The 26,861-nt window shown below is 40.0% G+C and overlaps 1 protein-coding gene across 2 annotated transcripts in view; it reads right to left on the bottom strand.

Annotated features, from left to right (window-relative positions):
• Nucleotides 1–22,380, bottom strand: part of Kiaa1210 (KIAA1210 ortholog) — a 44,719-nt gene extending 22,339 nt beyond the window's left edge. For both annotated transcript variants that reach the window (XM_021250136.2, XM_021250138.2), the window contains exons 1-6: nt 22,243–22,380; nt 21,352–21,422; nt 12,654–12,822; nt 5,268–5,394; nt 4,878–4,973; nt 1,951–2,106 (exon numbers count right to left, since the gene is read on the bottom strand). In XM_021250136.2, the coding sequence (XP_021105795.1) occupies nt 1,951–2,106; nt 4,878–4,973; nt 5,268–5,394; nt 12,654–12,822; nt 21,352–21,412 (609 nt within the window). In that variant the 5' untranslated portion in view covers nt 21,413–21,422; nt 22,243–22,380. The remainder of the gene's footprint in view (nt 1–1,950; nt 2,107–4,877; nt 4,974–5,267; nt 5,395–12,653; nt 12,823–21,351; nt 21,423–22,242) is intronic.
• Nucleotides 22,381–26,861: the final 4,481 nt, after the last annotated feature.

Here is a 26,861-nt window from a genome sequence, read left to right as displayed (position 1 = left end):
TGGGCTCAATGAAGAAACAGGAGAGAGTGGAGATGACATAAAAAATCTCTTCACAGAAATAATGGCAGAAAACTTCCCAAGCAGGGGAAAAGAGCTTGACATACAGATAAATGAGGCATATAGGACTCCAAATAGCCTTGGTCAAAAAAATTCTACACATAGGCATATAATTGTTAAGATTCCAGAAACACAACAGAAAGACATTATGGTAAGTGAAAGAACACAAAGACTGCATATTGAATGATTCCATTTATATGAAATGAACAGAATAGGAAAATAAAAATACAGAAAGCAAATTAGTTGTCAGGAGCTAATGAGAAGATAGAATGGTACATCACTGCTTAGTAGATATTGGGTTTCCACTTATGAGAACCAAATTGGTTCTGGACCTAGATAATGGTGATGGTTGCATGACATTGTGAATGTACGTAATGCCACTAAATTATATACTTTAAAATGGTTAAAATGGTAAATTTTATGTCATCTGTATTTTCCCACAATAAAAATGTTATTTAATTCAATCCTCCCACCAATTCAGAGTATCCCAACTCACCTGATTTAGTGGTATTTTGCAGAAAATATATATAATTATGACCCAAGTTCATAAATCAGTGAATATCCATCCACCTACTGCCAGTCTGTGTTTTAGATCCTAACCTATTTTTTGACATATATAACCAATGGTTGTTTTCATTCATGGGATCATAGGTTAGGTTCTAATCTATTTTTTGATGTATATAACCAAAGATGGTTTCCACTGATAGGATCCTTTGACATCAAAATAGAGTTTTATTCTGACTGGCTGTACTAGTCACTTTCCTGTTGCTGAGGCAAAATACCTGACATGTGCAACTTAAAGTAGGAGAAGTTTATTTTGGCTCATAGTTTTAGTGAGTTCAGTCCATGGTCAGTTGGCTCCAAGGCAGAAACAGCATGGTGGATGGGCACGGTGGGGAAAACCTACACAACTCATTGGAGCCAGGAAGCAGAAAGAGAAGGGAGGAGCTGGGAACAAGAAGACACCCCTCCAGGTCATGCCCTCAGTGATCCACCTTTTCTGACTAGGGCCTGGGTCTGGACATATAACACTTTTGGGGGACATTTTAGATCTAATCTATAATACTGATCAATTATTTCATTATAAATTGTTTCTGTTTATTTTTTAGCTTCCAAGTTTATTCTAAAATCTATATCAGTCTAAAAGCCTTCCACATATAACCCAACTAATTAAGCACATATCAATTTGAAAATGAAAGTATTGATATGAGTAAAATCTACTAATTTGCCAACTGTTGATAGATATTACTTGGTTAACAGACCTGAAGATAAACATACACACATATCCTCTCATGTGTCAACTGATATTTCATGTGGAGGTGTGTCTATAAAATAATACTACATGGCTGAACCTTTGAGATTTTGAATTTGAAAGTATAGAGGCTTTGCTCTAAAAAATTTCTATGTTTTTTAAACTGAGGGTAGTAGTACACTCCTGTAATCCCATACTCTGGAAGGCTAAGGCAGGAGGATTGCAAGTTTAAGCCCAGCTTAGGCAACTTAGCAATTTAGTGAGACCCTGTCTCAAAATAAAGTAAGAAAGGGCTAGGGATGTAACTCAGTATGAAGGCTTCGAGTTCAATCCCGAGTACTTCAAAAAATCTCTATTTTTGTTTTCATAAAATAACTGAAAACATCTGCAAACTACTACTTTTTCTCAAAAACTGTCCTCCATTGTTTATAAATTTAAAAAGTGATTATTTGGTTTGTAGCACTGGATGGAAAATGTAAACCACAGTGCGAATCAAAGCCAAGAATGGCAGCTCCTTCCCCAAACAATCACTCTAACTTCCCTCTTACATTGAGTTATAGCAGTAGAAAAGAGAATGTAAGAAGAAATGACATCTGTGATGGGTGACTCCCTCACCCTGTCCCTTAAAATGTAGCTAATACCTTCTTTTCTGTCAAGATCTTTTTTGATGAAGCCTTCATTTGTGGACTTTTAGGTGACTCATCATCAATAGAGATTTCTTCCAAGTCCTTAGAAATTGTGTCAGATCGGATAAGTGGTGGGCTGAGGCTGGGTGGGCGTGGACGCAGTGGTGGGATCTGTCAAAGGGGAGAATAGAAGGAAAAAGTTGAAACTTGTGTGATTTCCTTCAGGTTACTGCTGCTGTTTCATTCTTTAATTGTTGAAGAAATAAAAACCTTGTTAGAAAATAAAATAGGCCCAGGAAAGAACCACTTACCTCTCTGTTATCACTTGGAGTACCTACCTAAACCAAAGACTGCCAGCTTTGATTTACCCTCTGAGTTGCTGCACACATTTGGCAATCTCCAAAGGCAGCAACTTCAAGTTGCCTGTGTGATCAAAACCAGTGTTGTCTCCTTACTGATGTTAACTACAAATCTTGCTTGATTTTGGTATTTTTAAAAAATTTTGTGTCTTGTCTTAAGTCTAATTCTTGGAGAGGTGAGTTTGTGGGGAGAATCTAAGTCTGGGCCTGACATCCAAGCTACACTCCTTGCTCCTATTATTCCAAGAATTGTCTGGACTGGAATCTGACCATGTTGATTGCTTATCTTAAGCCTGTCAAGATTTATCTTTCTAGAATTTTTAAGAAAATTTATAGACCTAGGCTAAGGGTATAGTTCAGAGGCAAAGTGCTTGCCTAGCATGTATGAGGCCTTGGGTTTGAACCCTGGAAAGAAGGAAGGAAAGGAGGGAGGAAGGGGGAAGAAAGGAAAAGTAGAGTGGAGAGGAGAGGAGGGGAGGGGAGGGGAGGGGAGGGGAGGGGAGGGGAGGAGAGGAGAGAAGAGAAGACAAATCTAGTCCTGGTTTCCTAAGGAGATGAAACTTGGTCATTAGGATCTTTTGGGGATTTAGCAGACTAATTTAGGAAGGAAGGAAGGAAGGAAGGAAGGAAGGAAGGAAGGAAGGAAGGAAGGAAGGAAGGCAGCCAGCTATGGATCTAGTTTTGGTTTCCTGAAAGGATAAAAATTTGCCATTTGGGTTTTCTTTGGAGCTCAGTAGACTAGCTTAGTTAATTCTAAGTTTAAAGATCATGGTAAACTTGACTTGGAGACATTGGTCCTTGCCATGGTCTTCTTGATGTGGATCAGAATCCTGATTTTATCCTTAACAAATATTGGATAGGCATTTATAATATGTTACACCTGAGTCCAAAAAAATGGCCCTACAACAATGAGACTCTGTCAGGAGCTCGTGGGAAGAGGCCAGATCAACCATCCTCAAACTCAGTCCTAATAACAGATATGGCTGGCGCTAGTTCTCTTAGTGGCAGGGCAAGCATTTTAAAGGTCTACACAGCTTAAAAGGCTGCGTTCTTAACCACTGTGTTCTCTTGTCTCCAGGGAGGAGAGGTCTCATACTGAAGGTCAAGTTCAGGCAATTTAAAGGCACAATCAGAACAGACGGTATGCCTACTTTCTTAAGAAGAGCAGCAGAGGGAGAGTTGGGCCTGAGAATTATAAGGAAAAACTGTTTTGCAGTCTTGTTTTTTTAAATAACTGAATTTAATTTGATTCAACAGCAGGAAAATGCTAATAATATGCTGTCACATCTTCTTAATTATGTGTGCTCAAGTAAAGAGAAGATAAAATGTCTTAGTAATCTAGGTACCCACATTCCTAACACTTCAAAGGTAACTATCTGGCAGGGAGTAAAACTGGCTCAGTCTTGGTATTTCTTAGTTTTATTTTGTTTTACAGTACTAGGGACTGAACCCAGTGTGTTTACACTGAGCTACATTCTCAGCCCTTTTGTTTTTTTATTATGATACAGAGTCTTAATACAGTAAGTCACTAAATTGCCCAGGCTGGGCTTGAACTTGGAATTTTCCTGCCTCAACCTCTCAGACTGCTGGTACTACAGGCATGTGCCACCATGCCTGGATTAACAGAGGTTGCTGTGCAGACACCAGAGCAGGTATGTGTGGTATTTAGCAGCCATGTCAGAAATAAGCCCCACTTACTTTTTTATGGTTTCTGAGGTACTGGGGATTGAATCCAGGGCCTCCCGTATGTAAGCAAGTGCTCTACACTGAGCTAAACCCCCAATCCTCCCACTTACATTTTGCCAAATGCAAAACAATCAGCTTTCCAGTGGAGAAGTTCTCCTCCTTGTATGGTTTCCCCAGTTACACAGGGCTTAAAGAAGGAAGAGGCAGCTGGGAAGGGTCAACTCCCTGGCAATGTCTCCAGCTCTATTGAAGCATTTCCAGTACAGAGCTCCAGAGGAGTCTGGGTGAGCAATGGCTGTCTTCTATAGTTTATAATAGCTGGGTGCAGTGGCACATGCCTGTAATCCCAGCACTTGGGAGGCTGAGGCAGGAGGATTGCCATGAGTTCGAGGCCAGCCTGGGCTACATAGTGAGTTCAGGGAGAGCCTGGACTGCACAGTAAGACCCTGTCTCAAAAAAACAAACCACAAAAAACCAAAAAATATAGTTTATAATTAGCTGGTGGTAAGACATTATCCTATGTCCATACTATATTTTATTGGGGTTAAAAATGTGCCTTGTCTAGGCAAAGACAAAAGATTTGAGCATTTTAGAAAATGGACTAATGAAAAGACCATGCATTTTGAGGTTAACATATCTGTGTCAGATTTCCAAGTCTATAACTTATTGCCTGGGTGAGTCTAAATGACTTTTTTAACCTTCCTGAGTCTTCATGCAAACCTCACAAACAACTCCCTGAGATAAATATTAATATCAAATTAATTGTAGATAAGGAAAAGAAGTCTCAAGTGAGGTTAAACAACTAACCCAGGGTCACGTGTCAGGAAGTGGCAGAAAATGCAAGCACAGATCTGTCTGACTTAGCTGTCCCATGCTCTGAACAATTCCACTCATTACCTCAGTGATCTTGGAACCTGCCACCCAGACTCCACTTCTGGGCATAGTTCCAGGCACAGCTCCACTTCTAGGCAGAGTTTTGAAGGGCTGAGATCTCTGTAGAAGAGAGAGACAAACTCAGAGGTTGATGTGCTAAAACACAAACAGTGTATGTCACTGCCAAAATAATGAAAGTATTATTGGGATATAAGAAAAGTAAATATGGTAATACCAGCCAACACTGTGTGCTGGGGAATAGGTAAGTTATATTTGTTTTTCATTGCTAACAATAGTCTTGTAGAGTGGAATCAGCTAAGAAGCACACACACTTCTTAGGGGGCAGGGTAAGAACAGGGAATGGAAGAAGAGAAGTATTCTAATTAGACACTGATAATTCAAGTCCACTATTACCCGCAGAGTTCTGCCCCTCTGGAACTCTGTAGAAGGGTACATTTCATTTGCTGATCTTTCAGGCTCAGTATCCAACATGAAGATGCTCTCATGGGACAGGGCTTTGTTCCCCATGCCGCTCTTGTTTCTGGAGAGAAAGGAAAGGTCCTGTAAAAGCAGCCTAAAGGACATAGGAGCTGAAGACAAATGTATATTAACAACATAGCCTGCCAGAGACACCTCAGGAGGAATGTGGGGAAACATACACTGACACAAAAAGCTGTCCATAAGATATGAAGTGAAAAAATAAAACGTAGTATGCATCCACTTGATATATACACATATACACATATATCACATACATCTATACATTTTGTCCAAAGAAAAGCATAGAAGGACATCCACCAAATTACTAGTGGTAGCTCTCTTCCTCTGCAGAATGGCAGTACAGGGAGGGGAGGGACTTCCATTTCTTACTTATGTACTTCTGTATAATTTCAATTCTTTATATTATGAATATAACTTTTATATAAAACTTTCACTGAAATATAGTTTACATACCATACAATTCACTCATTTAAAACATACAATTTTATAGTGGCAGTCTTGGGAAGTGGGTGGAGTTATTAAAGATCTCTCGCATCCAGTTTTCTCTTTAGTGTCTTCATTTTGATTTGAGATATCAAAGATTTTCCCAGATGTAAGAGATTGTCATTCAGCAGTTTTTTTCCTCCTACACACAACAGCTCTGTGATACACCTGTCCTATTTTAAAATTCATCTCATACACCATTCATGTCCCTCTTCTCCCCGACCTTGCTAAACCCAGTTGGAAATCCCTTCTGATTATGAATGGAACCAAGTTAGTTTGATCACAATTATGTGTTAAGGAAAATCAGGGAAAAGTTACAAAACAAATAAAAAACTAAAGGCACAAAAGACTACTTTTGAGATGTGGTGACATATTTTACAATATAAAAGGCATCACAATAAAAGAAAACTACAGACAAATATATATTATAAATACAGTGCACATGGGTTGTTCTCGAAAATAGACCACATACTCACTCATAGAACATGTTTAAGTAAGTGAAAGGAATTGAAGTTATTCACTGTATATTATCAGACCATTGTGCAATGAAACTGGAGATCAATAGCAAAAGAAACCTCAAGAATTTCATAAACACAAGGAAATTGAGCAACACACTGCTGAATAACCAATGGGTCACAGAGCAAATTAAAGATATCAGACAGTTCCTACAATTAAAGACAATGTCAATACAACATATCGGAATCTATGGGACACAATGAAAGCAGTCTTATGAGGGAAATTCATAGCAGTGAATACTCATATTAGGAAAACAGAATGAGCCCAATTAAACAAACTGATGCTGAACCTCAAGCTTCTAGAAAAAGAAAGAACAGGGCACACCCTACCGAGGTCCCCAGTCGCCCAGAAGATGCCGAATCACCCTGCTGCAGACAGGCAGCCACCTGGTTCCACACTACAAAGATGCAGAGGACACCAGACCACTAGACCAAGGCACTGAGTCCCACTGCTCCCGGCCCAGAGGCAGGGGCTTCTGAGCCATCGTCCCACTGCTCCTGGTCCAGAGGAAGGGGCTTCCCAGTAACCATCACTCCCGCTGCTCTCAGCCCAGAGGAAAGGGCTTTTGGGCCACCTTCTGTCCCGCTGCTCCTGGCCCAGAGGAAGGGGCTTCCGGGCCACCATCCCTCCCACCTCTCCCAGTCCAGAGGTAGGGGCTTCTGAGCTGCCGTCCCACTGCTCCTGGTCCAGAGGAAGGGGCTTCCCGGCCACCATCCCTCCCGCTGCTCCCAGCCCACAGGAAAGGGCTTTTGGGTCACCATTCCTACCGCTGCTCCCGGCCTCTGACCCACCTCTCCCAGCTCAGAGGAGGTAATCCGTGCAGGCGCTAACAGCCACCTGCCCCGGTCTAAATGAGAAAACATGTAAATAAGTCTCAAAACCGTATTTCCAGATCACCTACAGCAACCCCAAAGGGAAATGAGATGGAATGCTCTGATACTCAACCACCTGGACCCACTGAACTGGCAACAAAAGGGGATCTGGAAAAAATGAAATCAGAAAAAATTTCTCAGATTACAGGAGAAATTGTGCCCCTAGTGCAAGACATGATTAATAAATCTAGAGAGGAGCTCAGGAACATGATGGAATCCCAACACAGGAAACAAATGGAATCCATAAAACAGATGCAAATAGATTTCCAGGACATGAAAAACTCCATTGAAAATCTACACAGCAGAATGAGCCAATGTGAGGACAGAATTTCAGATATAGAAGAAAAGATTGCAATTAGTGACCAGGAAAAGAAAAATTGCTTCAAAATTTTAAGGGAACATGAGAAATCAATCCAGCTAGATGATGCAAAGAAGAATAACATAAGACTGATTGGGCTCAATGAAGAAACAGGAGAGAGTGCAGATGACGTAAAAAAATCTCTTCACAGAAATAAAGGCAGAAAACATCCCAAGCAACAAAGAAGACCTAAAAATTCTGAACAACAAAATATCAACCAATGAAATCGAAAATGTAATTAAAAACTTACCAACGAAGAAAAGCCCGGGCCCTGATGGCTTCACTGCTGAATTCTACAAGACATTTAGAGAGGAACTGCTGCCACTACTGTTTAAACTCTTCAGTGAAATTAAAAGGGAAGCAATATTCCCAAATTCATTCCTGGAAGCAAGCATCGCCTTGATCCCCAAAGCAGAGAAAGACCCAACCGAAAAGGAGAGCTATAGGCCAATCTCACTAATGAACATAGATGCAAAAATCCTTAATAAGATAATGGCAAACAGAATGCAGAAGATCATCAAGAAGATCATACACCCTGATCAAGTGGGATTCATCCCAGGGATGCAGGGATGGTTCAACGTACGCAAATCAATAAATGTAATACACTATATCAATAGAGCCAAGGACAAAAAACATATGATTATTTCCATACACACAGAAAAAGCATTTGACAAAATCCAACATGCATTGATGATAAAAACCCTACAAAAAATTGGAATAGATGGTCTCTACCTCAAACTGATAGAAGCCATCTATGAAAAACCAACAGCCAATATCATACTAAATGGTCAAAAACTGAAATCCTTCACACTAAAATCAGGAACAAGACAAGGATGTCCACTATCACCACTCTTGTTCAATATAGTTTTGGAAACACTAGCCACAGCAATTAGACAAGAGAAAGAAATAAAAGGAATAAAGATAGGAAATGAAGAAGTCAAATTGTCATTATTTGCAGATGACATGATACTGTATATAGAAGACTCCAAGGACTCCACCAAAAGTCTTCTAGACTTAATAACCAAATTCAGTCAAGTAGCTGGTTACAAGGTCAACACACAAAAATCAATAGCTTTCCTCTACACAAATGACAGACTCACTGAGAGAGAAATAGGGCAAACAATTCCTTTCACAATAGCATCCAAAAAACTGACATACCTAGGAACCAACCTAATGAAAGAAATCAAAGACCTCTTCTCTGAAAACTATGGCACTCTGAAAAGAGAGATTGAAGATGATATCAGAAAATGGACAGACATCCCCTGCTCCTGGGTAGGAAGGATTAATATAGTGAAAATGGCCATACTTCCAAAACTGCTATACAGATTTAATGCAATTCCAGTTGAGATCCCAGAAGCATACTTCATGGACCTTGAGAAAAAAAATCCAAAACTTCATTTGGAACAAGAAGAGACTCAGAATAGCAAAAGCAATTCTAGGTAACAGAGACATGGCAGGGGGTATCACAATCCCCAACCTGCAACTATACTACAAAGCTACTGTGATTTAAAAAAACAGCATGGTACTGGCAAAGAAACAGACCTGAGGACCAGTGGAATAGATTAGGAGATGCAGAAACAACGCCAGACACACTCAGCCATCTCGTCTTCGATAAAGGAGCCAAACACCCTCACTGGAGGAAATAAATGGTGCTGGAAAAATTGGGCTTCAACTTGCCAAAGATTAAAACTAGACCTATATCTCTCACCATGCACTCAACTAAAATCAAAATGGATTCAAGATCTAAATATTAAAATAGAAACTCTGAACCAGTTGGAACAGAGGTTAGGTAGAACTCTTGAAGACATCAGTGTAGGAAAAGATTTTATGAACAAAACCTCAGTTGCCCGGGAACTAGCACAAACAATCAACAAGTGGGATCTCTTCTTATTAAAAAGCTTCTGCACAGCAAGAGAAACCACCAGCAGTGTGAAGAGACAACCCACAATGTGGGAAAAAATCTTCACCTGCTCTTCCTCAGACAAAGGTCTACTATCTCGAATCTATAAAGAACTTAAAAAGATCAGACCTCCCAAATTTAAAGACCCAATTGAAAAATGGGCATCTGAAATGAACAGACATTTCTCAGACAAAGAAGTAGAAGTAGCAAATAAATACATGAAAAAATGTTCAACATCACTGGTCATTCGAGAGATGCAAATGAAAGCAACGCTGAGATTCTACCTCACTCCAGAAAGAATGGCTGCTATCATGAAATCCACCAATAACAAATGCTGGCAGGGCTGTGGGGAAAGAGGAACCCTGCTCCACTGCTGGTGGGAGTGTAGACTGGTGCAAGCACTGTGGAAATCAGTATGGAGATACCTCAAAGAACTAGGACTGGAAGTCCCATTTGACCCTGCTATTCCATTGCTGGGGTCTTCCCCAAAGAATTAAAAGAATCATACCACTGTGATATATGTGCGCCCACGTTCACAGCACCACAATTTGTAATAGCTAAAACTTGGAAATAGCCCAAATGCCCATCAACTGGAGACTGGATAAAGAAAATGTGGGTTTTTTTTATAAAATGGAGTACTACTCCGCCATAAAAAATGAGAAATTAGAGACATTTATAGCTAAGTGAATGCACATTGAGGTGATACTCTTAAGTGAAATAAATAGGACACACATGTATAAATACCGAATAGTTTCTCTCGTGTGAGAAACAAAGTGTAAATAAGGACTAAATGTATAATAGGTAATGTGAAATAGGAAGAAAAGGGGCAAAGTGGAAGGAAGTGGGAGGGCTAGGGGAAAGGATAGAAGGGAATGGGATTAATATGAGAAAATGGAAAAACAGGAACAAAATCTTTGTAAATAGGGAGGAATGGAGGGGTTGAAGGGAGGGCTGGGCAAGGGTGAAAAATAAGAACCAATAGAGATTATGTAAAGGTGCAAATTTCCAATGATGAATGTCATTCTATTGTATACCTAAAATGTACCAATGATTAGAATGAATAATCAATAATGCAAAATAGGAAGAAAAGGTCCAAAGGGGTAGGGGTAGTGGGAGGGGCAGGGGAAAGGAAAGAAAGGAAAGGAAAAATGCTGAGAAATGGAAAAAGTGGAAATAAAGTCTTTGTAAATAGGGAAGGGTGGAGGGGGTGAAGGGAGGGCTAGGAATGTGGAAGAACTGGGAACCAGGATACATCATGTAGGAGTACAATTCCCAGTGAGAAATGTAATTGTGTTGTATACCTACAATGTACCAATAAAAGAATTTAATATAAAAAAAAAAGAATGGCTGCTATTAAGAAATCAACCAGGGGCCGGGGATTTAGCTCAGTGGTTTCACCGCCTGCTGTGCAGGCACAAGGACTGGAGTTCCATCCCCGGTACCAAAAAAAAAAAAGAAATCAACCAATAACAAATGCTGGTGGGGATGTGGATAGAAAGGAAGCCTTCTCCATTGTTGGTGGGAGTGCAGACTGGTGGAAGCACTGTGAAAACCAGTATGGAGATACCTCAAAGAAGTAGGACTAGAGGTCCCATTTGACCCAGCTATTCCCCTGCTGGGTATCTTCCCCAAGGAATTAAAAGAATCATACCACCGTGATATATGTGCACCTATATTTATAGCGCCATAGTTTGTAATAGCTAAAGCTTGGAACCAGCCCAAGTGCCCATCAACTGGAAACTGGATAAAGAAGATGTGGTATTTTTTTTATAAAATGGAGTACTACCCAGCCATAAAGAATGAGAAACTAGAGACATTTATAGCTAAATGGATGCATGTTGAGGCCATACTGTTAAGTAAAATAAATAGGACACACATGTGTAAATCCCAAATAGTTTCTTTAGTGTGAGAAACTGAAAGTGTACATAAGGATTAAAGTGAATAATTGACAATTTGAAATAGGAAAGTGTTCAAAGGTGTAGGGGTGGTGGGAGGGAAAGGGGAAAGGGAAGAAGGGAAAGGAGAAATTATGAGAAAAGAAAAAAAATGGAAACAAAATCTATGTAAATAGGGAAGGGTGGAGGGGGTGAAGGGCGCATAGGTAATGGGGGAAAAATAAGAACTAAGATACATCATGTACAGGCACAAGCACCCAATGATAAATGTAAACATATTGTATACCTAAAATGTACCAATATAAGAATAAAAAAGAAATCTAAGTGCTGACTATGCAGCTCAGTGGTAGAACACCTGCATAGCATGTATCAGGGCTCAAGTTTAATTCCTAGTACCAAATAATTGCCTTCAAAAGCTACTAGAAAGAAAATAAAAAGATATTACATAATGGGAAAGTATATTTGAAATCATATATCTGACAAGGGATTTCTATCTATAATATATGAAGAATTCTTCTTATTAAAAACTCTTACTACTGAACTATTAAGTAATTCAATAATAAAAAGAGAAATGACCAACTAAAAATGAACAAAATATCTGAATATACATTTCTCCATAGAAGACATATAGATATAGATGGCTAACATCACATGGAAAGGTGCTCAACATCATCAGTCAGGAAGGATATACAAATTACAACCATAATGAGGTGCTATTTCAAACCCATTGAAATGGCTAGAATAAAAAATTCAGATAACTAAGTTTTGGCAAGGCTATGGAGAAACCCTCCCTCCCATACACTGCATTTACATGGTAATGTAAAATGGTAAACCACTTTGGAGAATAGTCTGGTGGTCTCTCAAAAGTTTAAACATATAATTACCATCTGGCCCAGTAATTCTACTCCTATGCATACAACCAAGAGGAATAAAAACATATATCTGCCCACAAAATTGTTCACAAATATCGATCGCAACATTATTCATAACAGCTCAAAGACGGGAACAACTCAATATTGAGGAATGGAGTGTGTATTCATCATGCTCCACCCCATTGTGCTGTGCAGCCCAGACAACAAGCATGTGTATACACAGAGATGAGGATCCCTGGACACAGCTGCATTGGCAAAGGCTGCAAGCGTGGCCCCCAGAAGAAGGGAGGTCAAAAGTCCCTGAGACTAAAAGTTCATTGGTGATTTGGCTACCAGAAGGGGACCCAGATCTAACTGCCTGCCCTGGCCATGACCCCACCCTCTGCATTCCATCTCAGCTTACCTAGGGTCATTTAGTTCACCTTCCTGGACTGGTTCCAAAGAAGAAATATAAATATTGCTGCCAGACAAGCTTGGCTTTAACATCCTCCTTCTCAGAGCATCTTCAGTCTCTTTTTTCTTCTTGTTGACAAAAAAGCTCTTGAAGGCTTTAAATTTAGATTTCTTCTTTCCTGAAAGTGAGAAACGGAAGTGAGGCAGAGTATGATGGAAGAAGGGAAGGCAGGAGAAGAAACAGCCTGTGTGACAAAAATGAGGACTATGATCCCAGGGGCTTATAGATCTCACCCCCAGTTCCCACAGCAGCATTCATTTGCTTTGCACCCCTCTTAGGAACTCAGTAACCAAGGATACGAGTTGCTTGTGAAAGAAGCAACCCAGGCCACAGCTTGTGAGCTTTTGGAGCCCTCCATTCAGCTCAAGCTCATCAGGTGTTCACTTGCCTCCCAATTTCAACTGTTAACACACACTCTCCTCTTTTTTTGTCCTAAGAAGTTCATAGGTGTGAAGAGATGATTGAGCCACTGTAAGTACTTGGTACCCCCCTGACTGCACACCAGTGGCTGGAATCATGGCAAATCAGGGGGGATCCAAGCTTCTACATGTGAAAACCCTTCAGACCCCTTAGAAATCCAGGGGGAGGTGATACCCCCAGCCTGTGTGCTGACAGAATGCAAACTGGAAGGGCATGTGCAGCTGGCCAGTGTGGAAGGAGTTTATGAGCAAGGGAGAGGGTTGGGAATCAGAAAGAAGAAAGGGCTGCCTAGGCAAAGACACTGCCTGTGCAAAAGCTATGTCACAGTCAGGTACCAAAGGGTGTGTGTGTGTGTGTGTGTGTGCGTGTGTGTGTGTTTGTGAGTATTTTGTGTCTTGTTTAACTATTTCCAATTGGTTTGGATTATCTACAAGGTTGCTGCCCTTTACACTTGTGATAAATGAAAGTTTTCTCTCTATGTAATAATGGCCAGGACAGCAGTGAGGAAAATGCTCCTGAAGTTCTGTCTGTTTGGGCCTTCTTTAGTTTCCTACTGAGCACATACATAAGGTATATGTTTATCAGGGCCCAGATGATAAGAAGGGGAGGGAGTTTGTTTACATTTTTCAGAGGGAAAGAATTAGCTCTTATTGGTTTTGCATGCAACAATTTACCAACTCAGGTGTGTCATCCCAACTCTCAACAGTCTGGTGTCTGGATCGCCTCATTAGCATGAAGATACTGTGCTGGCATGAAGAACCCAGATGGGGAGTCACTAATGCAGCAGCCATTATAGAAGGTGTGATGTGTCATGGAAAGCACCACCCAAAGGTCTGAAAACTCTAGAATACTACACTTGAATCTGATATCAATTAGCTCTGTGACCTTCCCTTGGGTAAATTACTCAACCTCTATGGGACTCAGCAGGAAAAAGAAGGGATTCCACCGGATCAGTATCTTCCAAAGAGTGTCTGGAGGGATGCTCATAAGTTTTGTTATATGAAAAAGTGATCTACAGACCATTCAGTCTGGAAAGTGTTCAGTTAAACAACGTTCAGTAGTCTGCTTTCCAATAAGACTTTTCTAAAACTTCAAAATGCTGATGTGTACAGCAAAGCTCCATGAAACTGGGCAACAATGCTATCTCCTAAATGGATGTAAGAAAAATGTCTGGTCATCACCTGTTTCTAGGTAGGAAGGATCAATATAGTGAAAATGGCCATACTTCCAAAACTGCTATATAGATTCAATGCAATTCCAATTGAGATCCCAGCAGCATACTTCATGGACCTTGAGAAAACAATCCAAAAATTCATTTGGAACAAGAAGAGACTCAGAATAGCAAAAGCAATTCTAAGTAACAGAGACATGGCAGGGGGTATCACAATCCTTAACTTGCAACTATACTACAAAGCTACTGTGATTTAAAAAAACAGCATGGTACTCTCAAAGAAACAGACCTGAGGACCAGTGGAACAGATTAGAAGATGCAGAAACAACGCCAGACACACTCAGCCATCTCATCTTTGATAAAGGAGCCAAACACCCTCACTGGAGGAAAGATAGCCTCTTTAATAAATAGTGCTGGAAAAATTGGGCTTCAACTTGCCAAAGATTAAAACTAGACCTATATCTCTCACCATGCACTCAACTAAAATCAAAATGGATTCAAGATCTAAATACTGAAATAGAAACACTGAACTGGCTGGAACAGAGGTTAGGTAGAACTCTGGAAGACATCAGTGTAGGAAAAGATTTTATGAACAAAACCTCAGTTGCCCGGGAACTAGCACAAACAATCAACAAGTGGGATCTCTTCTTATTAAAAGGCTTCTGCACAGCAAGAGAAACCACCAGCAGTGTGAAGAGACAACCCACAATGTGGGAAAAAATTTTCACCTACTCTTCCTCAGACAAAGGTCTACTATCTTGAATCTATAAAGAGCTTAAAAAGATCAGACCTCCCAAATTTAAAGACCCAATCCAAAAATGGGCATCTGAAATGAACAGACATTTCTCAGACAAAGAAGTAGAAATAGCAAATAAATACATGAAAAAATGTTCAACATCACTGGTCATTTGAGAGATGCAAATGAAAACAATGCTGAGATTCCACTTCACTCCAGAAAGAATGGCTGCTATCATGAAATCCACCAATAACAAATGCTGGCAGGGCTGTGGGGAAAGAGGAACCCTGCTCCACTGCTGGTGGGAGTGTAGACTGGTGCAAGCACTGTGGAAATCAGTATGGAGATACCTCAAAGAACTAGGACTGGAAGTCCCATTTGACCCTGCTCTTCCACTGCTGGGAATTTTCCCCAAAGAATTAAAAGAATCATACCACTGTGATATATGAGCACCCATGTTCATAGCAGCATAATTTGTAATAGCTAAAACTTGGAAATAGCCCAAATGCCCATCAACTGGAGACTGGATAAAGAAAATGTGGGGTTTTTTTTTTTATAAAATGGAGTACTACTCAGCCATAAAAAATGAGAAATTAGAGACATTTATAGCTAAATGGATGCACATTGAGGCAATACTCTTAAGTGAAATGAATAGGACACACATGTATAAATACTGAATAGTTTCTCTAGTGTGAGGAACTGAAAGTGTAAATAAAGACTAAAACATATAATAGATAATGTGAAATAGGAAGAAAAGGGGCCAAGGGGAAGGGGAAGTGGGAGGGGTAGGGGAAAGGAAAGAAGGGATTGGAATTAATATGAGAAAATGGAAAAATGGAAACAAAATCTTCGTAAATAGGGAGGAATGGAGGGGTTGAAGGGAGGGCTGGGCAAGGGTGAAAAATAAGAACCAAGAGAGATTATGTAAAGGTGCAAATTTCCAATTCTGAATGTCATTATATTGTATACTTAAAATGTACCAATGATTAGAATGAATAATTGATAATGCAAAATAGGAAGAAAAGGTCCAAAGGGGTAGGGGTAGTGGGAGGGGCAGGGGAAAGGAAAGAAGGGAAAGGAAAAATGCTGAGATATGGAAAAAATGGAAATAAAATCTTTGTAAATAGGGAAGGGTGGAGGGGATGAAGGGAGGGCTAGGAATGGGGAAAAAATAAGAACCAAGATGCATCATGTAAAGTTACAAGTTCCCAATGAGAAATGTAAATGTGTTGTATACCTACAATGTACCAATAAAAGAATTTAAGTAATAAAAAAAAAAGAAAAATGTCTGGCAAAATACACTCTGGGAAATGCTACCTAGGGGTCCCTCTGCCTCTGAAGTGTTATGCCTTACCTGTCTACTAATTATTTCTGGGTCTACCTGTTAGAGAGGCTCCTAAACTTTAAGGGCTGCCATATATCCAGTTTCCCATCAATCAACAATTCTTGTCTCTCATTTTTCTCTGGATACCTAAAACTTGAATATTACCATCACAAAGTTTTGCATCTGAATACTCTCTGTCCATTCATTTATTCATTCATTCATCTAATCAAAAATATTCCTTAAGGGTAAGCATTTACCATGTTCTAAGTATCAAAGAAAAAGGAATAAGATACAGTCCCTAAGTCTTAGCTCCCTCTCTCATATCCAGGCTGTAGGCAGGCCCTTTTTAACATCCATCTTAGCAACTAGCATAGTGCAAGGACACAATATCACTCAAGAGACATCTGAGTACAATGAGGGGTGCAGAATACCAACACAGTTGGTTACTTTCCTTGAATTGAGACTACTGAATAGAATCATCCTTAAACATCCTGTAATTTAAATACTAGCCCTTCTTGGAGTTGATGTGAATTGTAATTAACAGGTAGAGAGCTTAGCATAGGACCCTGCATGTATTAAGTGTTCGATAAATGTGTGCTGGCAACAGGGACTCAACATTGTTTCTAAAGACTAGAATCAATTCTATCTGTGTTCATTAGAAACAACCCCACATTTATAACTCAATAGTGAACTTTAAAATATTCCTGATTAGAAACAGAAGCCATCATGGGATGGGGGAAATGAAAGACTATAGGAGTGTTTGCTTGATAATTTCTACTTAAGTAACTTCTTGTTTGGATGAGTTGGGCAATTTCTCATCTACTAGGGTATGCCTACATAAGGTCATGGTTAGCAATTCTACCTAGAGAGAGAAAAAATAAGAATGGAAATACAACATTATCTATGTCCTTTCCCCAAGTTCTCTTCTTTAAGTTTTTCAGAAAAAAAATTAATTAACTTCTATGATAATAACTTAAAATATTGAAAATGATATTTTACTTCACAGAACTACTGTGAGGATTCCATGTGAAGGTTCTTGGAAGTACAGAGGAGACTGGCTCGAAAACCACCTGTTTTGTTCTTTGGCCTTCTCTCTTAATCTACCCCCACACAAATGACTTCTAAAATCTGTGAAATTGTGAAGGAGTTATGTAAAATTATAATTGCTGTACTCACAATTTCATAGTATTGTTCTGGAAAATGTGTAACAACTTGCTGTCTGGGAGAAATGCCTTGATCTGTATTACTTGTCCATTTGTGTGATCTAAATACTCCCACCATGGGCAATTTGAAACTACCAACACTCTTAAAAAGTAGGAAGAGATGTTCACAGTCATCTCTCAAGCCACTCTGAGCCAGTTCCACCCTGCCACTAAATAATTCCTACCAGGGAGGATGAGTTGAGCAGAGGAGCTCTCACAAACAGGAAGGAACATACTATATTTAGCCTTTGGGGAGGTTGCCATTTTCCAAAAACAGAAGAAACAAGATTTATTGATTCTTGACAGGTGGGTCTCCCTCTTCTAGCTTTCTGAAAGCAAAGCAACTTTATCCTCAGAATATAGTATAAAGGATATTATAAACATTCACTATGCTTAGAAACATGGTGACTGTTGCCTTTCTAGCCTTAACAACATGGAAGGAAGAAACGCAGAGCTACAGAATTTGGAGTTGCAATCTCTCTCTCTCTCTCTCTCTCTCTCTCTCTCTCTCTCTCTCTCTCTCTCTCTCTCTCTCTCTCTCTCTCTCTTTCTCTCTCTCTCTCTCCCTCTCCCTCTCCTTTTGTTTTCAGTGCTGGAGATTGATTGAACCCAGGACCTTCTCACTGAGTTACATACTCATTCCTTTTTTATTTTTATTTTTTTTAAATTTTGAGACAGGGTCTCACTAAGTCACTAAGTTGCCAAGACTGGACTCGAACATGTGATCCTCCTGCTTCAGCCTCCCAGAATGCCGGGATTACAAGTGTGTGCCACCACACCATAATAAACCAGCAAAGACAAAGAGAGTCAGACACTGATACCACTGAATAGCTGAATAAAAATACTCTAATTAACTCTTCAGCTTGTGAAACCAATTTTACCAAACATAACTTTTACATGAGCAGACAAAGTTATATGCTAACACATTTTATGTTCTTAAATTATGACCTTAAAACTGTAACAGGTGCTAAAGTTAAGTATGCATATATTCCAACTTCCCCCCAATTTTTCCCTCTTTGTTGAGAAGAAACAACTTATTTTCCTACAAGGATTCAGAATACCTTAAGTAATATGTGTCTCTTTTTAAAAATTAATTTTCTTGATACATTTTAGGTATATAATATTCAACATTTATCATTGAAAATTTGTACCTTTACATGATGTATCTTGGTTCTTATTTTTTCCCCATTCCCCTGCCCTCCCTTCAACCCCTCCATCCCTCCCTATTTACAAAGACTTTGTTTCCATTTTTTCCTTTTCTCATATTAATTCCATTCCCTTCTTTCCTTTCCCCTACCCCTCCCACTTCCCCCTCCCCTTTGCCCCTTTTCATCCTATTTCATATTATCTATTATACCTTTTAGTCCTTATGAAATAGTAATGTGTGTCTCTTTCAACCACAGGCACTAGAGAATGCTTCCAGCCACCCTTGGGGATAGCTCTGAGTATGGTGGTCGTATAGGAGTAGCTTAGTTAACAGGGAGCTGAGGCAACACCAGAAGAAGGCAACTGCCCAGCATGGTGGGTTGGCTGTTTGTTGATCCACAGCAGTGGCTGGGAAGCTAGTCACAGCCTTAGTGAGCAAGCCATTGCCAGGGGTGCAAAATCAACTATAAGAGTCTAAGTCTTCAGTCTATTCTGTGTGCATGTGCATGTGCGTGTATGAATGTGTGCATATGTGTATATATGTGTGTACGTGCACGCATGTGTTTGTGTGTAGTGTTAGGGATGGAACCCAGGGGCTCACATTTGCTAGGCAAGTGCTCTTATCACTGAGCTACATCCCCAGCCCCTTCAGCCTGCTTTTGATTAAGAGACCTTCCTATTCCCAACTACAACAGCCCTCATTTATGAACAAGAGCTCTGGTCTTGGCTCTGGGAGTGAGATAAAGCCAGATATCATCCACAAGCTATGCTACTTTTGAAACCCTAATGGAATCCAAGATAGTTGCCGTATGTTCAAGTGTATAAGCAGCCCTTTCATCACACTTTCCTTTTCAAAGGGCTGTCTTTAAACTTCCAGCAGCTGAGTCCTTCCCAGGTTGATTTTCAATAGTTACTAAAAGCACAAATGGTAGATAGACCTAGAGTAGGTAGGGCTCAAAATCCATATTTACACCCAGCAATATTCATATAGGTTTCCTGTACGTTAAATAACTCATGCCAGGATAAGTTGTAACAATTATGGTCAGTGAACAGAGAGCTGAAAGCTACCTGGACTTCTCCTAGCCATTGATTTTGCTGGCCATGCCAAGGACTATATATGTATTTCCAAACAGCAGGTAGTTTTAAACACCATCATCCCATGCATTGTGTCACATGCCAGAGAACAGCCCACAGAAGGATGTTTTCCCCCAGAGAAGAAATCACAGCAAAACCTAGTGAAGAAGTTGTTGCTTCAGGGTTGTACATTTGCTTATCCACCATGCACACAGGCATTACATAATGATGACCTTGTTCTCTTCCACTGCTGCTTGGAAAGGAAACATTTCTAATTAACCTTTCTTCCCTTTGACCTCCCAACAGCTAGCACTGACTAGTTTGAAAAACATATCTAAATATTTGATCTTAAAGTGAAATTCTGAGAACAGAGAAAAGGCATTTTCTTACCTCCACTCTTCATCAAGATGCACTGCATTGCCGCCTTCTCTTGCAGGCAACTGTCTAGCTCATACCCAAAAGGATAGGTCAGTTGGTTTGGGAGTTGGGTCTGCCTTGGTGAGGGGCCTTTCACTCATCTGTTCTTCTCATTCATTTAGTAAATGTGGTGGAGCGCCTGATCACCCTCTCTGAGACCCACCACTAAGCAGTGCTAATGTGGAAGTGAAAATCTAAGCATCCCCTGTCCCAGAGAGGCCTTGAGTCAGGCCTTCAGGAACTCAAGCCAGGGTCCCCTCCCTCTGTCTTTACCAGGCAAGAGGCAAGTCTTCTGCACCACACCCTACTAAGGAAAACTCAGCAAAAAACCAAAACAACAACAACAAACCCCAATTAACTGTTAAATTCAGTTCTATATTTAAATTCAATGTCTCACTTTATGTTTTATGATTCCTTTTTTTAGCATAGTATGTGTCAAGAATCACAGATGAGCATGGTGGGGCCCACTTGTAAGCCCAGCACTCTGGGAGGCTGAGGCGCACAAGTTTGAGCCCAGCCTGGGTAATTAGTAACATAAGGAGACTCTGTCTCAAAATAAAAACAATAGAAAAGGCTTAGGGTGTAGCTCAGTGTGCAGGCCCTGGGTTTGATCTCTAGTAATACAAAAAAAAATCTTATTATTGTGACTTATCTCTGATTCCTTTCATGATCACCTGTCACTCAGAAATAACACCACAGTTTAGAAGGCACATCTGAATAAGTGTTTCAAAAGAGAATTTTTGTAAATTGAACCTTACTTAACAGAAGCCTGTGGTGGCATCTTTTGTTTCTAACCCCATTTACTCCTCAAATTACAAATTCCTCCATTGGTTAAATCTAGATTACTATCTACAGTAAAACCTCAGTTCAATTTGTCAGATTATGGACTGTTCCGTTTATTTTTCTGATTAAGCAGAAATATTTCTGCCTGAGTAAGTAGAACCTAGTAACCATCTCCAAAGAAGTTTGTGGAGCCTTGGACAAACCTTTACACTATAAAAATTGAAGATAGCAGAGAGATTAGAAAACTGAAAAGCAAATGTGCAGTGCGCCTAATGTTATCAGAAATTTGATATAAACTTGTTTTCATGTGGCTTGGTTCTTTTCCCTAGGGGCTAACCTAGGGCTAGTTATCAAGGATTTATTGGGTTACTTACCCTCATCATTGTCCTCCAGAACTTCTAGATTGCTAGAAACTTCACTTGATGATTCAGTCATGATAGGATCACTAAAATAAAATACAAAGAAAAAGAGGATCATTTGATATCCAGAACATAGCATAATCATTTCATCCTACCCCTTATTGTTTAGTTAAATTCTTAAACTACTCAAGAAAAACTGTACAAATGGGGTTTCCATTAAGACGAATTCTTCCTTTTAAAAAGACAATTTTATTAACATGAAATTCCAAGAAGAGGCAAATGCTTAGACAGGGAGAAATTCTTGCTTAGAGATAAGGGGACAGGGTTTCTTGGGGTGATAGATGAAGAATCACTGAGCTATTCTTGCCCATTTTAATAAACATGGCACCACCCCTAGGCTCTGCCACTAAGGAAGCCTTTTTAGACATTGGAAATAAATTACCTTTGCACTTTAGAGAAGCCCATGAAAAAGGAGCCTGTTACCCAAAATGCCTGGCCACAATAGGCTACATTGCCCTTGATCCACGACTGCTATGGGTAGAAGAATTAGAGGAAATAAACACTAAAGAGAAAAATATTAAATCAAAAGGGAGAGCAAGGAAAGAGAGTATGTTGGCAGCATCTAAACACCTGAAGCATTAATCCAACAATTCATTTTAACCCTTGAGTTCACATGATCTGGTATTCTTTCAGACACACTTGCTTTAATTCCCCAAACAAATCCTAAAGGCGCTGAGAACACCACTGTCAACCAACCACACAGTTAGAACATGTAGAACCATCTGCCCTCTTAAACAAACTGGCAATGACAACAAAACACACAAACCTCTAAACCCACTTTCTGTTACCACCCTATCTCCCTGCATCTCTTCAAAGCAAAACTCAAGAGTTAGCTATACTCACTACCTTTATGTCCTCAATTCTTATTCTTGTAAGCTCTGTCCAACCAGGCTTCCAAACTCAACTTCTTCTAACCACTCCACCAAAATTGCTCTTCTTAAATCCAGCAGACATCTTCTGATGGCACCTGACACCGCTTTTGACCACTCCTTCTATCTGGATAATTTTATCATTTGCCTTTCAAAACACCACATTCCTCTAATTTTCTTCCTACCTCATTGGCTGTTCCTTCTCAGTGTTCTTGGCTGGATCTTCCTCCTCTTCCGGAATCTTGAAATGTTGTAGCACCCAGGCCTCTGTCCTTGGCCCTCTGATCTACAATCATTTCTAGACTAGCAACATTAAATAGAAATGTTAACATTAGCAAAATTACAAGCAGCATATGTAATTTTAAGTTTTCTAATAGCCACATTTTAAAAATAATGATGAAAACAACCCCCTAAAACAGGTGAAACTACTTTTAATCATGTATTTTACTTAACCCAATATAACCAAAATATTATTTCCACATGTAATCATGACATATTATTCCATTCCTCTTTTCACACTAAGCTACCACATCAGCACATTAGTTGTATCAGCCCCTTGCTCAAAAGTGCCCTGAGTGGTTTGCCTTCTAGCTCAAAGTAAAATCCCAGCCCCTTGTCATATGTGGTCTTATGTGATCTGGCCTCACTTCCATGCCCCACTGATCATTAGCCCTGCTACCCTCCCATTGTGTCCCTCTGCTCCAGTCTCACTGAGCTCCTGGTAGTCCCAAACACATCCAGCCCCTTTCAATCTCAAGATCTTTGTATTAGCTGCTTCTTCTTCCAGGAGGGCTCTTTAGACAGTTGCATGGCTGGTTGGCTCATTTGTAGCATTCAAGCATTCACTATCACTTCCCCCAGAGACAATTTCCATGATCATTCTAGTTAGAGCACTCCCCACCTCTCCATCACATTATCCTTTATCAACATCTTCATATCACATGTAACTACCTGAAATCATATTCTTTTTGTTTTTTAATATTTTATTTTTATTGCTACATATTTGCAGTATATAATGATTACATTCCTCATGGGGAGTTGGTACAAAATCAGGTTCTATATAACTAATTTACTATTAGTTTCTTCTCTATCTTTGTTACTAGCATAGAAACTCCACGAGGGAAGGAGCTTTGTCTATTTTGTTCATCCCAGCTATTCCCAGAACCTAGAATGGTACCTAGAACAGAAGACTCAAAGGACTTACTGGTGGATTAAATGGGGCAGGTGAAAGAAATAGCAGACATTCAATACAATCATTTATTAAATGAGTACATAAATTCAATGAAGTAAAAAGAAATAATCTAAGAACCACCTTTTGGTCAACAGTAAAAGTTGTGGCTGTAAAGGAAATGTGGTATTTATGCACAGTGGAGAACCGCTCTGCCAGAAAGAAAGATGAACTTGAGTCATTGATAGGAAAATGGATGCACCTTGAGACCGTAATGTTATGTGAAATAATTCAGACACACAACCTTAAATGTCACATGATTTCTCTTATATGAGAAATTTAAAGCATAAATAAATTAAAGAGCAAAATAAAAAAGAATAAGGCCTGGGGACTTAGCTCAGTGGGGCCGCACCTGCCTGGCAAGTGCAAAGTCCTGAGTTCAATTCCCAGTACTGGAAAAACAAACAAACCAACAAACAAGGATATAGATCTTTTGTAAAAGGAAGGAGAGCAAGATTTGGAGGAAGGGGGAGGAAGGGAAGTGGATAAAAAAATTAAGATGTGTAATGTACATGTACCAACTCCCCACAATGAATACAATCATTATGTACTGCAAACAAGTACAATAAGAATAAATTTTTTTTAAAAAAGTAGTGGCTAGATTCTTGTGGAGGTTGAGGGGTTTCTCTTTCTACTTAACAGCCACTTCACTGATGGAAATTCTTTCCTTTCATCCACAGTCTGACCTTATTAAAGAGAGCTTTGCTTCCTTTTATGATTTGGATCTTAAATGTCCCCCAAGGCTCATGTGTTCAAGGATTGGTACCCAGTGCAGCTGTGTTCAGAGGTAGGGCCTTTGGGAGGTGATTGGATAATGATGGTTCTGATCTCATCAGTGGATTAGCCCATTTATAGATTCATAGCTTAGTGGGTTTGGGGAAAGGGGTTTGTTATAAAACCAAGTTCTCTCTGCTTCCTGGCCGCCATGAGCTGAGCAGCTTTCTTCCAACCACATCCTTCCACCATAAGGTCCTGCCTTAGCACAGGCCTAAAGCAACCTGGCCAAGTGAACATGAACTGAAACATCTGAAACTGTGAACCAAATAATTCTTTCCTCCTGTATGTTGATTTCTCTCAGGTATTGTGTCACAGTGACACAATGCTGACTAACACTTCTCATGTCTCCTCACAGAGGTGTCACTGTGTTTCTCTCATGCGTCTCATTATTTCTGATATAAATTTAAAATGAATTTATTCCTTAATCATACCAGGACAATTAATGAGTATCTGGTCTATACTTTCATTTATGATACTCACCCAAAAGTGTTGCCTTACTGGTGTCTCAAAAAAGTGACAATGTCATGAGCTTCCCCTGCTAAAGCTTATTCACCAAATTCCTGCTGTTCACAGGATAAAAGCCAAGCTCACAACACTCAAGGCCATCTGAAATTTTGGGCTCCCTGCGCCCCCACTCTCCACGTAGTCCACCTCCACTCACAGGTCGCCCAGAATCACCATGTTCTTTTGTTTCCTCTGTGTTTTGCACAGGCTGCACACTTGGCTAGAACACCATCCTCCTAATCCCTATGTCCTTGAAATCTGACACATTCTTCAAGACACAGCTCAAAGGCAACAATTTCTGCTCCAGGGCATTGGCCCTATGCCCATACCTTTGCTATAGCTGCTGCCACCTTAAGTACAGGGACATCATCAGCACCTATCACAATACTAAGCACACAGAAGGTGCTTACTATATGGGTTTGTAGAAAGATGAATTCAGGAGTAAGTAGGAAAGGCTATTAGAGTGGCACATAGAAATCAGTGGAGAATGTGGCCCCCTTGTTGAAACATATAGGGACAATTTGAGACATGTTTTAAGTAAAGGACCCCTCTGCATGAAGTCCTATGGAAAAGCCGGTGAGCTTAGTAAGGAAAGAGGGAAGATAAGTTTTTGTGCAGTGCATAAGAGAGCTTCAGAGCTACATCCAAAGAGCATTAAGTCGTGCAATAATGGTTATCAGGAACTCTGGCCCAGCAGGAATATAAAGTTGCATTATCAAGTCATTATTAACATGCATGTTTATTCTCACTTAAGCCCCAGGGCTGTCTTTTCCTTCACTGCCCTCTCAATTGAGGGTCAAACAGGCCTCTAGAGGGAAAAAAGAGGAAAAACAAGGAATAAAGGCCTATCTTCCAAGGTTGCTAAAATTGTTTAACCACAGCCTGATGTAGGTTCAGAATTAAGAAGATTTTGCTTGGCAGCTTTGCTGCCTTCCTGGAATGGAGAATGCTAATGGAAAGCAGCTGGCCTCTTGTTTTTCTTTTTTAAAAAGAAACAATCTAATAGGATAAAATGTTTTTTATAGAGTCTGGTAGATAGAATTCTAAAATGCCTCCCAAGATTTTTAGACCTGATATACATGAATATAAATGGCTCTAATCTAATCAGGTGAGACTTTTAAAAGAGGATCTAGAGGTCAGCCACAAAAGTCAAATTTGAAGCTGCAGCAGCAGATGCTTTCTTGTTGCCCTTAAAGGAACAAACTGCCATGTTGTGGAGAGGCACCTGGCAGGCTATGCAGGTGGCCTCTAGTACCTGTGAGCAACCTTCTATTGCCAGTCATCAAGAAACCAAGGACTTTAGCCCTGTGGCCTCAAAAAACTGAATTCTGCCAACAACCAATTTGGAAGATGACCTTGAACCTCAGAAGAGACCTCAGCCCTGGCTGGTTCATTGATTACAGTCTAGTCAGACCCTGAGCAGACAATCCAGTTAAGTCACACCTGGACTCTTGGCTCATGGAAGCTGAGAGATGATAAATTTATGCTGACTAAGTTCTTTGTTGTTTGTAAACAGCTATAGAAAAGTAATAGAGTCCTATAGGCCCCAGCTCCAATTAAGAAAGAAGCTCAAAGTGGGGTAGGTTTGGAGCCATATAAGCTGCAACATAGAACTGTGTGCAGAAGTCCATGAGAGGATCATTTGCACCCCACCACAAACACTTCTTTATGCAGAACCTAAGTTGCCACTTTCTCAATTGAGTTGTGAACTGCAAACCTTGACAAAATGTGAGAACATACAACACCCCCCTCAAAGGTGCATCTTGTTTGAAATAGTTTTCCCTAACCCCAAGACAATATCTTCAACCCCTTTCAACCCCTATACTTTGCACTTTCAACTAGTGGTGTGTATATCTGCCAAACAGTGGATGGAAGTCCTGGAGCTAATCATTGTGAGGCATGGCACGGGGAGAGAACACAGCTGATTAGCTTTCTCCTTGAGACTATTCACCTAGCTCTACAGGAAGTTTCTGAGGCCAGCATACTAATTTATAGAGGAACCTGGGATCCCACTGACATGAAAGTATCGTATGAGTGTCCTACACTCCTTTTATTTATTTATTTATTTTTGGTACCAGGGATCGAAC

Source organism: Heterocephalus glaber, unplaced genomic scaffold (genome assembly GCF_053883595.1).
Source record: "Heterocephalus glaber isolate CG9 unplaced genomic scaffold, H.glaber_assembly_v1.0 deba00001730, whole genome shotgun sequence".
NCBI lineage: Eukaryota > Metazoa > Chordata > Mammalia > Rodentia > Bathyergidae > Heterocephalus > Heterocephalus glaber.
This window is presented reverse-complemented; position numbering and strand designations above follow the sequence as displayed.